Source organism: Silene latifolia, chromosome 2, assembly GCF_048544455.1.
Source record: "Silene latifolia isolate original U9 population chromosome 2, ASM4854445v1, whole genome shotgun sequence".
Taxonomy (NCBI): domain Eukaryota; kingdom Viridiplantae; phylum Streptophyta; class Magnoliopsida; order Caryophyllales; family Caryophyllaceae; genus Silene; species Silene latifolia.
The window spans coordinates 75,165,661-75,179,943 of NC_133527.1; the positions used below are offsets into that span (position 1 = coordinate 75,165,661).

Genomic DNA, 14,283 nt, shown 5'->3' on the forward strand with positions numbered 1-14,283 from the left:
TCACTAAACTAAATAGCAATGAAAGTAAATAAGCAAAATGAATTGAAAGGGTTGTAAACAATTGATAAAAAGCACTAGGGTGTCATGGGGTCATAGGGGATTCATGGGAATTGATCATACAAACATGTTCTCAAATTTTAAGCAAGCAATTATTGTTGTGATGGATTGAGTTGGGTTATATCTTACAATCCTAGGAAAGTTTGGGTCCCGGAGCCGAATCGATTAGATTGTACAACACCTACAAGTCGACTTAGTCTTCCCTACTCAACAACATGCATGGTCTAATGAGACTCGAGTTGGTTTATATCTTACAAGTCTCATTGAAAAGGTAGGTGATGGGTAAAAAATGCAAGGATTCATAGGCTCGCATTTCTTCAAACATAACATGTGCATGAGTTGAGATCAAAACAAGCAAGCAAATAAACCATGAAAGCATATTAATTTAAGCATGAATCATTCCCCATGTTGGTTTCCCCTAATCACCCATTACCCTAGCTATGGAACTACTCACTCATTATCATGTTGAACATGCTAGCAAGGTTGTCAAACATACCAACAAAGTGAAACATGATGAGAAAATGAAAGTAATTAGCAATAATTAAAAAAGGATTAAGAGAATTATGCCTACTAATGATTCCAATAATAAAGCAAAGAATAATAGAAGTACTTGATGCTTGATTGAGAGGTTGTCAATCTTCCAATAATAACCCAAATAATCTTCAATTACCCAAAATAAAGGATGAACAAAAGAGAGATTAAGGAAATAAAACTTGTATTAAAACTTGATTAATTGTTGATTACAAAACTAAAGAGAGATTTGATTGATATTAACTACTCTAAGAATTGATAAGAAGAACATGCTCTTCTAATTAGACTAATGGGGTATTTATAGTGGAAATTAGGTGGATGCATTAGGGTTAACTAAGGGCTTAAATGACGATTAAGTCCCTACTTAAGTAAACGCCGGTATTTTCTGAAGGATGGGCATCTTTCTTGAAGTTTGAAGAAACGAATTTGCGCTGTCTTGGAATCCGTGCGTCTTAGGCTCGGGATGGCCGGATTCGTGAGTCTCTGCCCGAGCGTCGTTGGGAGAAGACGGGCATCCTCTGGTAGCTGCTGCCCGGGCGTCTTGTATGGAAGACGCACGGATTGTGGTCCTGGGGACGGGCGTCTTCGGGACAATCCGCACGGATTGCTGCTCAGCCTTATTTCTTCTTCTTTTCTTCCCTTTTCTTCATAAAATCCTTGGGGATTTCCTTGGGGATGCTAGGATCTTTCCTCATCATTGCCCAACTACTATAATATGTACAAAGGCCTTCTAATCTTGTCTCACCTTGATGCTTGGTCATTGGATTCAATAGATTTAGTCTCATCTTGCCATGAAAATGCAAGGTTTGCACTCCTTTCCTACCAAGGACACAAAACCTCAAAGAATATGCAAAACAAAGAGCTAAAGACAATAAATGACCCAAATATGCACTAAAAGCATGGGAACAAGCTAATTCGGGGACTAAATATGCCTAATTATGGTCACATCAGTTGATCAGGCAGATTACTTTGGCGGTTGTAGTTGGGACTGTCTACTGGATTTGGATGGCTAGAAATACCTGCAGGATTGATGAGTATGTGTTACACCCTATGCATCTGGTTCAGAGGGTTAAAGAGAACTACGGGAGCAGACTGAAGGGGATTTTTCAAGGCCATATGAAACTGTCTGATTGTTTATGGTGTCATGATAAAGGCTTAGCGTAAGCTTTGTTCTTGATGATATTGTATACAGTAGTATACAGAATAGTGATCACATATAGAGGACGTTGATGTAAATGGTTGTCCATTTGGACATTGAGCTATAATATATACTAACATTCCACCAAAAAAAAAGTGTTTAAAGAGCAATAATAAAATATCAAGTTGAATTATTGTCAAATATTTAGTGAAGACTAAATTTTTGAGTCCTAAGAAGGTTGGGATAATTAACTTGGATATAGATTTGATTTATGTAATATTGTGTGATTTTAATAAGTTTTTTTTTTTTTGGGAAAGGTTAAGTAATATAAATCAAAAGAATAGAGTTATGTACAACTTTGCATCTATCGCGCTATTACATCAACAATACAGACTGCAAAATTTAATGAATGTTATTCAACCAGTCCATATCACATTGCTTCAATTTACTGCAATTTCGTCTAGTAAACCGAGAGTGCACTTCAGTCAGGACGAGTTGTACTACCTTAGCAGGTGCCCGTATATAATGATCAATCCGAGCTTCATTCCTAACCCTCCAGATATAGTAAAACAGTTCAACATAGCAAGCTCTAATGTACCTGCGCTGAAACTTTGACCTCCTTGTTCTAGAAACCCAGTGAACAAGATCAGACCCAGAGAGATTGATTCTCAATGCTTTTTGGAGTAGTCTGCTGCAGGCAAGAGCATAATCACAGGAATAAAACAAATGTTGGTGATCCTCAGGAGGGAGAATACAAATATCATACATTTAATCAGTTGTAACCCCCATCTTTACCAGCATATCCTTAGTCAAAAGACGAGAATGCATAATTGACCAGAAGATGAAAGAATATTTAGGGACATTCAATTGATTCCAGCATATATGCCTCCATTCAACCTTTGGTGCTTTGATTCTGAGCCAATGGTTACCAGCTTGAACAGTATAAGGAGTAGCATCATTCAACCATTTGGATCCAGTGTATGCTTGGTGGAAAACTTGCATAGTGTGAGTAATTTTCCACCATGACTAGCTACAGTCAAAGGGGGGAGTATAAGTAGACCAAGCTGTACCCTTTAAGTAAACATGATTTACCCATTTAACCTATAAATGGTCTTGTTTAGTAGCTAACCACCAAGCATATTTCCTAAGTAAGGCTTTGTTCCAACACTTTTCATCTTTTATACCCAGACCTCCCTCCTCTTTAGGCACACAACAAGTATCCCAACTGATAGAAGAAGGTTTCTGATACTCAGATTTTCTAAACTACAGAAAGTTTCTGCAAATAGATGTGATTCTATTCATTATAACACTAGGAATCAGGAAAATAGAGGCCCAATATGAATGGAGAGTAGTGAGAACAGAGGTAACCAGAGTGAGCATGCCTGCATAAGATAAATGCTTGGTCCCCCAACTTCGAATTCTGGCCACTATCCTATCAGTCAATTTCATGCCCTCATGCTTAGTCAATTTTTTAGCAGAGATGGGTACCCCTAAATATTTGAAAGGCAGAGTCCCCCTATGGAAGCCTGAAACTTGCAGAATATATTTCACTATAGGAGAAGCCACCCCATTAAAATAAATCTTAGACTTGCTTTTGTTAAGAGATAAACCAGTGGCAGCAGAGAAAGTGGCAAAACTTCTAAGAATCCACATAATAGATTGTTCATTACCCTTACAAAAGAGTAATAGATCGTCAGCGAAAAGTAAATGATTCAATCTAAGATGTCCACAAAGAGGATGGAATCTAAAATCATCCTGCTAAGCTACCACACCCAAAATTCTTGATAGGTACTCCATGCATAAGGTAAAGAGAAGAGGAGAGAGAGGGTCTCCTTACCTGAGTCCTCTTTTCCCTTGGAAGAAACCAAAAGAAGTACCATTCACAACCAGTTTATAAGAAGGGGAAGTAACACACAACATAATCAAATGAATAAATTTCTTAGGAATTGCAAAGCCTCCATCATTTGCTCCAAAAAAACCCATTCCACTAAGTCATAGGCTTTTCTTAGATCAATTGTAATCAAACATCGAGGTGAAGCAGCTTTCCTATTGTAAAGTCTGACTAAATCCTGACAAATCAAGACATTTTCAACTATATTCCCCCATTGATAAACCCCCCTTGACTCTCATTAATAATATCAGGAAGAATCTTACTGAGTCTTTGCCACAACACCTTAGACAAGCATTTATAGACTGTATTGCAGCAAGTAATAGGTCTGAAATCAAGTACACTAGTGGGGTTATTCATCTTTGGAATAAGAGTAAGATTAGTAGTGTTAAGCTCTCTAAGAAGTTTCTCAGAAGTGAAAAAATCTTTGACAGCAGCAATAATATCATCTTCTATAGTTTCCCAAGTGTCCTTAAAGAACTGACTTAAGAAACCATCAGGACCAGGAGATTTAGAAGAAGCAATGGAGAACATACTGCCTTTTACCTCAGCAGCTGTAATGGGAGCCAAAAGGATAGCATGATGATCAGGGGTAACAAGCCTTCCAGTCCTACCAGTAGGAGCATGAACAGGAGTAGTAAGAAGACTTGTACCCAGAAGTTCCTTATAGTAAGTCAGAAAAGCATTTTCAATATCAGTAGGATTACTATATAAGACCCCATCAGTCCCTTTAATGCAAAACACACTATTATGGACTTGCCCAGCTCTTATATGATTATGAAAGAATTGAGTGTTATCATCCTCATTAGCTAGCCACTCATCTTTGGCCTTCTGGGACAGGAAACTATGTTGAACCTTACTCAGGTGCCTCAAAGAATTAGCAGCAGCCATTTCAGCCTCTATCAAAGAGTGATCAGTTGGTGTGTTATGAATCTGATGTTGAATATCTTCTAAGAGAGCATTGGCCACACCCATTGCCTTGTCAACATCAGAAAAATTATTTATGTTCAACTCTTTTAGGGGCTTCTTTAACTTCTTCAGTTTGGTCACAATCTGATACATGAGAGAACCCTTAACAGCAGGGAGCCAATTTTGTTGGACAGTCTCCTTAAAACCTATGTCAAGACTCCACATATTATAATACCTAAAAGCTGGCCTTCTACAAACCCTGTCTTGCCTTCTATAACAAACCACAGGATTATGATCAAACAATCCTTCTGGGAGGAAATGAGCATAAGCAAGAGGGAAGAGATCCATCCACTCTGAAGTAACAAGAAATCTATCAATTCTAGAGTAGTGTCTAGAACCAGGCACTTGCTTGTTGTTCCAGGTATAGAAAGCACCCATCCCTTTAATATCCATCAGATCACAATACTGGATACAATCTCTAAAATCCATAATCTCAGACCAAGTAACATCCCTTACAATTCTCTCATTATAATGCAACACATTGTTGAAATCCCCATAAATCCCCTATGGCCCAGAATAAGTATCATGTACATTCTTCAGTTCTTGCCAGAGAGACATCCTATCTCCATCATCATTAGATGCAAAGTAGTAATATTGAAAATATGAGGTATCCATATAACCCAAACTCTCCCCCCAGTATGAACACTACTATTATTGATACCATGACAATTTTAATAAGTTAATTGTCACAATTCTATGACCGGAGTTTTCTACCATAGATACCATCCGAGCGTGGCCACGCATTTCCAGTTCATTACTCCTCGAGTGGCCCTGAGATATTGTTTTAACCCTGACAAGGGGGTGGACAATTCCTATCGCACTTATTCCCTTCGACTAGCCACAACCATCATAACCGAAAATATGCCCATTTGACCCCATTTACGAAGGTCGTAGTAACACAAATCAAAGTTAATCTGAAACTGTGCCACCTTAGGCGAACAGTCTTTAGTCAAAAGAATCGACTCATTAGAATACTATAGTAGCACTCGCCACGACCAGGCTATATAAATTTGCCAGAACTCTATAAGCGGTCACTACCCGGCAAAATGTTCCTAACAGTCTGCCTATGTGATCGATTAGTCATCTCATACGACTGTATGGCACTGAACTTGCAATCAATTGCATCACACTCTAGTAACTTCGAGACGTCACCTCATACAAGTGACTTTGGGCGAATACTATGTTAATCCGGGTTCACTTTAACGGGGTTCAACATCGTCATACAACCCGTTTGGATGTAAAAAAGTATAATAAAAGAGTTTTAAAGTAAAACTCGAACGACAAATGCGATTATCACATATGAATAGTCAATGCCTGATTACTACTTCATATTCTATAATTCAGTCTGATCTTTAATGTAGTTTTTCATCTCAATTCAATTGAAATGACATGACTCATCATGTTAAGCCTATGAGAAGGCTTTGGTTAGTAGGTTTTATCAACTTCTTGTACCTAACTCAACCTTACTACATACTCGTTTTCCTTTGTAATGTATAAATTTGCATTACAAAACCTTTTGAGTACGTGTCGAGATCCAATCAAGACATAGGCCCTCTAGCCTTAGAATAGCTCCCACTGTTTTCACAGTGTGCGGGACTCATCCTTCTTGCACATCTCATGATTGCAAGTGTACTCAATTTCCGTTGTAAATATTTCTCATTGTTCTTTATTGCCTAGAACGATTCTAGCAAATCTATTTCTTAAATAACATAGCCACAATGATATCTTAACCATCCTAATGTGTTTCGATTATGGTTTTGTCGGAAACCATGCGCAATCTCAATTGTCAATTGTCATTTGTGTAACACCCTTACACATAATTGCATCAAAAACACTTTGCATTACATCCTTAATGCTTCTGCAAGCATTTAAGCGTACTCTTTATGGCTTACTTGGTAACTATTACTTATATTTTATTTGAAACAATTCATCATACTCAAAGTATATAAAGTGTTATACATCATTTCCTATTTAATTGATCCGGCAGCGGAAGCAAATGGAATCAATCAAATATGTTCAACTTGATTGAACTAGTCATGAATCTTATCAACATAAGACTTTTTATTTGACGCTAATATCATGTGGATTTATCTACATAAATCTGGATATTAAAGATGTATTATATTTCTCCAAAAGTCTTAAATCATTCCCAATGATCAATATGTCATCCACATATAAGACTAATTAAAATTTCCGTAACTCCCACTAAACTCCAAGTATAAACACAACTTCTTGACTTATCGAGAAAAGTTTTATAACATGATCAAAACATTGATTCCAACTCATTGATGTCTTACTTAAGACTCTCTCTTAAGTTTCACATTATCTTAGGATTGCAAGAATCTACAAAACTCAAGACATGTATTGAATACATTCCTTCTAATTGAAGAAGTGAGTTTTTGATTCACTCGCTATATGTATATCATCATAATGAAACACAATCCCTAAGAAGATCCAAATAGACTTAAGCATTTCAACTAGTGCAAAACCCTTTGCAACCAATCAAGCTTTGATATCTAATAATTCACTTGGAATTTATTTCGGATTTTCATGGCTCTAAGCCTTGTATTGCGTTGTGACTTAAACACTCTCATGTAAGTCATATGTTCATTACTTTCCAGAAGTAATCAACTTGAATCAAAGAATTTCTTTGTAAGTTGCAAGTTCTTTACTTTCTAAAAGTAACACTAATTCATCATCTTCAACAAGTGATGACTTTAACCTCCTAGGTTTTGAAGAAACAACGTTTTACACAAAACGTCTCATGTAGCCAAGAAAGACCAGTTTCTTGCGACATAACATTCTTTCTGGCTCTTGAATAATTTCTCCCACTCTGTCTTCTAGAAATAAACTTGTATTCTAGAAAGACAGCTTCACGAGCCACAAACCCGTTGTACTCGTGATCATAGTAAGGAAAAATGAGCATTTGTTTCTTTTGAAAACTTACAAACATGGTACCCTACCATTTCATATCTCATATGATTCGTTTTAGATTTAGTGGAAAAATAATTTAGACAAAATGATAAAATCCCCAAAAGGATCAAGTAACTCAAAGTAACTTGATTGAAGTCCAAACCATATTGAATAGCGTTTGATTTCTCTATACAACCACACATTATCCCATAATGCGTGCTAAGAGAGTTTAATTTGTGATATTATATCACATTTCCTTTGGCTTATATGAAAGTCTTCACTTTGATAATCCCATCACGACTAAATCGTGATTCCTGGAACTCTTTGAACTTCTTCAAAGATTTATCTATTTACCTTATTAAGTGAACACATTAGTGTCAACCTAAATCGTTGGTAAAAGAAAATGATCAACCTATTTTGGATCAATGATTTACAACCTCGATCTTCTTTTCAACCAAAAGGCACGAGACATCTTGCTTTGAATACAAGATACGCATATACCATAAGATCTTAATGGTTTCAAGAGTACTCGATAACTCTTTGCGTTCATCATTCAAGAATCTAAGGTTTAATCTTGGGTTACCAATTTGAGTCTTGCATCATCTTCATGATATATCATTCTAGTTTGGTTTAGAATATAATCACCTTGATAATGGGCTAGCCATACATCAAATCATGGTGTATAGGGTCACAAAAGTGAAACCTCTTTTGTATCTTAACAAAATTATATTCTTATTTAGGGTCCATGTACTTAATATTCCTAATTAAGGTAAACTTTAAACCCAAAACTAGATTGAGTGCACAATGACTCTATCTCTCGACATTATTTGATGCTGGTCGTCATATTCTAATCATCCTATGTATCACATGCAATGATGAAAACCACCATCGGTTTCTAATATTGACGAAATGGTACTAGCAAAACTTATGTCAATCGAATAAATAAAGAACTAAGTCTTATTAGATGTCCCACAATTAACTTGCTTGTTCTTTAACAATTTGGGGTAGTTTCCTTTCTAGTGTCCAACATTTAAGACAATGGAAACTTTATCGGTCGGGATTGATAGGTTTAGTATCGTTATTCTCAATGACTTTACTTTTAACATTACCTTGTATCAATTCCATTCTAATTTTTACTTCTTGAACCTCGCCTTTTTCTTAACGGTTTAAGAGAATGCTCCCACTCATTTCAAAGAATCTTTACTTAGTGAAGCAAAGTTGAATCTTATGAAGACTACTCTTCAACTCAATCGTTTTAGTCTTAAAACTTTCACTGAAGTGGTTGTGTTGTTTTGGTCAATTACGATTTCTAACAAATCTAATTACCAAAACTATTTATTGTTTCAAGGTACTTAATTCAATTAAGTATATGAAAAAACAATTCATTGTAAGTAGATGTGTTAGTCAAGAATCAAAAAGCCTGTTTGATAATGAATAACTTTTATCTATACTCTTCACAAGAGATCCCTCCAATGGATAACACGAGATTTTAGAAGAAAAATTCATATTTGTCTTTAGTTACGATGTTTTAATGGAGATTTGAATCAAAAATCGAAATGATATCGTATATGAATTCTGGTATAGAAATAGAACAATATGATAACGGAATAGTGGAAAACTTAACATTTATCATTTTATTAATACTTGTAAATAACTAGTAAAGCATTTATATAGTGACCTCTACCCAACTAATATAAATGATTCCAAGACACAAATTCATATTAACTTGGGCACGGTGTGGCCGATGAAACCCTTATCAATATAACTCGGTGGATTAACGCTTTAATCGATTCTACTTTTAGAACTATTGGTCGATAAAATTACTCTAATATTTATCTATAGCCCGGAACACATGCGACTACGGTCACGAATAATTCCGTTGAGCTCAATCCAAATTTCGAATAAATGTGTCCATGATCCAAACCCACATTAACTTGGGCACAATGTGGCCGATGAAACCCTCATCAACATGAATTCGGTGGATAGACATTTATCACCCACTTCCCCTACGTAACAAGGTTTGTACCCCGGTGTGGCCGAGTGCACTCCCTCACGAAATAGGTTTTCATGGTTTCTACTTTTTGGTAAGGCTAAGTCTCAATTGTTTATTTTTAGCGAGACGTCATGTCAATTTATTATCTATCACGTTTTAAGTGAACTAAAGCGGTGAACTACGATAATTGTAATTGACACGGTCGATAAACTCGATTAAAATGATAATGCATGTTTTAGTTATGACGATTTAGCTATGCATGGAACATATAAATAAAATGCAAAGCATAAATTTAAATCCTAGTATGGCCTTCCTAAAATAGAAAATCTAATTAACTATTACATATTCGGAGACCAACTCCATTGGTCCCTTGAACTTCGGTTTTGGCATGCATCTCGAGGTAACACCGTCTTTAATGGATCGCCTTCTCGAGTGACACCGTCTTCAAGGATCTCCGGAATAAATAAATAACATAACAAATTACATAATTTCCTATTATACATTTGTAATTAAAATACAATAAATCTATTAAATTACAAAACGGTGATACGAAATCACAATAAATTACAACCGAATCGATATTCCCATACATTTCGGGTAATACCAATTAAAAACTAAGGCCATACTAAGTAAAATTACATAATTCAAAATTTACATAAAATAAAATTATGACAATCATAAATAAAATGCAGCATTATAATATGTATTAACATGCCCAATTTTATGCTAAATCGCCTTTAAGGAGCCAATATCGTATATTAATCGGTTTTTACGGATTTGCGTGATTTAACCTTTTAAAATCACTATAATTACATAAATTCATATTTATGTACAAGTTAATTACCCTAACCAACTTAGGACTCAAAATTAGTCTCCACTAACTATTTGACAATAATTAACTTATATTTCTTAAAATTGTTCATAAATGGACTCAAAAAATTACAAAATAAAGCCATAAACTTCAAATAAATCATAAAAATTTAGGTTAAAAATTTTGAAATTCATCTAGGAAAAACAATGTTGCGGTTTATCGGATTTATCAATAATTACCATAAAAATATGAGAAAAATTATTTTCATTAACTATTCACTTTTAGATCTGAAATAGGTGATAAAATGCAACATTTGACATTTTTCCTTAGTAATGAAGTATGTTTTAGCAATTTATACTAATTAAAGTCACTATTTATGTTATTTTTCATCAAAAATTCATAAATCATGCATAAAGACTTAATTATAGCCAATTATTTTACACACATATTGTAAAATTGTATGTGACAACATACTAAATATCTATCACCAGATTCGAAATATTACTCATATTAACCTATTTTATCATTTAAATTCAATTTTATCATGAAAAATCCATATTTCGAGCATAAGAACTCATTAAATTATGAACATTTACAGGTCAACTAAAAATAATATATGTGAAAACATATCCAAAAACCACCTGAAAATTCGAAGTTTAGCAAATTTTAGTCCGGAAATGACATTTTTATCATAAAATCACATTTTTAATGCCATTATTATATAAAATGAACAATAAAAATCCATAAATTAAACAAAATATCCTAAATACATTTTAGGATCAAAAAATTTAACATGCAAAATTGATTTCGTGATATATCATAATAAACACAAATTTATAAGTTTTATTAATTAATCGTATAACTTGGAAAAACTATAACCGATTTGCATGCAAACATCCTAAGGCTCATGATACCGCTTGTTAGAAATCTATATCTCATTATTACAACATATTCATATATGTTACAATTAATTTAGTCATAAAATTAATAACAAATCTTATGCATGCAAACTTAATAAGAAGAGATAAGAAAATCAATTTCTCACCATCTAGATTTCGGTCATTTGTGGGCACCAACAAGATCTCCTTCTTGTTAGTTCTTGAGCTTTCCAGTAATGTATGAACATTCATGACTTCAAAATAGAAGCCCTCCAATTACTAGCACCCAAGACTATCCCAAAATCCCACAAACTAACATGTACTAGATATTTGTAATGTGGTTTACCTTAAAATTGATTACTAATACTCATATACTACTACTAGTATTATTAGAGATTAATTTTCACAAATTTGATTCATAAAACTTGATTTTATGAAGAACAAAAGAGAGAAGTTTATGAGTTTTTCAAAACATGAGAGAATGCGAAAAATTGAGAGAAAAATCTATCAATTAGTCCTCCAAAAACCGGTGGGTTATAGGAGCCATATGACCCCTTTTCTTTAGACAAATGAATAAGACAAATGAATAAGACAAATGGAAAAAGACAAAACTTCTCAAAAGCCCACCAATATTTCGGTTTATATGTAGTAATATGGAGTCCATTTTATTTTTGTCAATTGTACAATTGTATGTCATGTGACATGTGACATGTCTTATGTCATGTTTTAATTTCAAATGCATATTTAACAAATTAAATATCATTTACAAATTAAATAAATCACATTTAACAAATTGACTAGTAATTCAAAATTACTTTCTCATAAAATGGTCATTTAATTACTAGTTAGTATAATTTACAACATCTTGTAATTATAACTAACTTATCATTCTCATCTCGCGTGTTTCGCAAACACCGATTAATTTTAGTGATATAACTTCTTAAATCACTAAACAAAATCTTATTTAATCACATTATAACTCCCAAGAACACCAAAAAGTCAGAAAAATTGCCCCAAAAATCCGGATAAAATTTATGAAGAAAAAGATCGATATTTATCGGTTTTTAACCACTAAAACCAATAAACATCAAAACAAAGTTAAAACACATATTAAAATTCACTTTAAACATTTAAATAATATTTTTAAATGTACATAAATTTATCAAGGGCATAATCAAATGTTTCAAAATTATGATTATTTTATTTCACTTTTATCGACTTTTATCTCATAAAATCAATAAACATGCAAAAAATTCGAACCAACCTTCAACTTTTTGCATACATTCAGTAGAAAACTTGCATAAAATACCATAAAAATGCCATGGACCGAATCAATATTTAACTATTTTTAGTCAATTTTTAACTAAAATACGGCATTTTGACTCGGTTTTCTACCAAAAATCATTAAAAATAACAAAATAAGTTCAAAAATCACCAAACTTAACCACAAACCTTTTAAGATCAGTAGGTATGCATGCCCCAAAAATTTCGTGCTAAAACCTCTTCTAACAGAATTTTTGAGTTTTTATAAATTATCTCATAATTCATTAAAATGCTTAAAATCAACATGCAAACTACAATCCTAAGCTCTGATACCACTTAAAAGATCATAGATCCATATTAGACTCTCTAATAAAAATTAAATTATCTCATACTATATCATTTAGGTGATCTATGTAACATGCATGCAAATATAAAAGCATAAAAATGAAAGTTTAAAGAAAAACAATTTCCTTACATTGATTTTATGGTAAAATGGGCACAAACTAGTTCACCTTACTAGTTTGTTCTTGAGCTTATAACAAATGGATGATCCTCCTTACAAATCTTCAAAGAGAAGATCTCCTTCAAGATGCACCCAAGAACTTAACCCAAAAGTACTAACAAGTATTTAACTAGAAACTTGTTAAAATTATACCCTTGATAATATTTTAATATTACTAACTCTCTTAGTAAATATTAATTTGTATACTAACAATCTTAGTAAATATGTGTATTATTTTAGAGAGAGGAAGACCAAATAAAGATATCACATGCAAAGTGTACAAGTGAACACTAGAAAATTGAACAATAATTTGATCTATAAAGGGGGGAAAACCGGTGGGAGGGTAGATGAGGTGGAGTGTTCAATTTGTCTTATATTTTTTAATCTTATATCACATGCAAAATTTATATAAGATAACTTATGGTAGTATATAAAGTAAGGTGAAATGATTATGTTCCTAATCATCCACTACTCTATTTTACACGGTCCACTTGCCCATTTACGGGCCCATATTGGTTCTTATATTTGTCGCACAAATACGTGTAGTTTTATTTTAAACACCGTTTCATGTTTAAATACTTCCATAATTAAATCGTCCAAATCACTTCGTAAATATACGTGTACCACTACACATATTATTTACTTGCTAATATTAATCACATTAATCAATTAGTACAATTTTAGTGAATTAACAATTAATTAACTAAAACCCGTCTCCCAAAATTTATTATTCAATTATCACATAATTAAATAATAACTGTCGTGCCTCGAGTTCGCAACTCGAAATCTCTCTAAAAATAATCGACTAACCTTTTAGTCTATAAATCAAGGGACTAAATAAATTGTATCTCATACAATTAATTAGTTGTCAATTGGGGTTCGTTCCTTTAGGTGTGACCGAAAGGGGTCTGTTGATCACTGCCGTCTCACGACAATAACGTCAAACTCTAGTCATACAACCGTTATCGATTTACGTTAATCAACTGACAAGGATCAAATAATTAAATATCTGATGATATTCCATTAATGAGATTTATTATGTAAACGCACTATTGTGGAGGACACTAACTCCAACAATGCTGACACGGATTTTGGCATAAAAGGGTGGGTTACACACCAAGCAATCAAATACCGATTTGCGAGAGGGACACCAATCCATAAAAAAATGTGTAAGGAGGGTGCCCTAGCCTCGTGCTCGAAGGTGATGAAAGCTCTTTGACAAAACAGAAATGTGTAACGTCAACGGTATGCTTAACTCAATAATCGGGATTTGAATGCGGGGATGAGAAAACTCACGCCGACGAGACGAGCCAATTGGTCAAAAAGGGTTAGGTTGTGGG

At 33.8% G+C, this 14,283-nt stretch overlaps 1 protein-coding gene across 1 annotated transcript; it reads right to left on the minus strand.

Moving 5' to 3' along the window:
* Positions 1 to 2,101: 2,101 nt before the first annotated feature.
* LOC141640983 (uncharacterized) lies at positions 2,102 to 3,709 on the minus strand. Its single transcript, XM_074449660.1, has 5 exons — positions 3,564 to 3,709; positions 3,095 to 3,443; positions 2,856 to 2,989; positions 2,231 to 2,417; positions 2,102 to 2,119 (listed from the first exon to the last, which is right to left on the minus strand). The coding sequence occupies exons 1-5, from the start codon at positions 3,707 to 3,709 to the stop codon at positions 2,102 to 2,104; spliced, it is 834 nt and encodes a 277-aa protein (XP_074305761.1).
* Between the last annotated feature and the right edge of the window lie 10,574 nt (positions 3,710 to 14,283).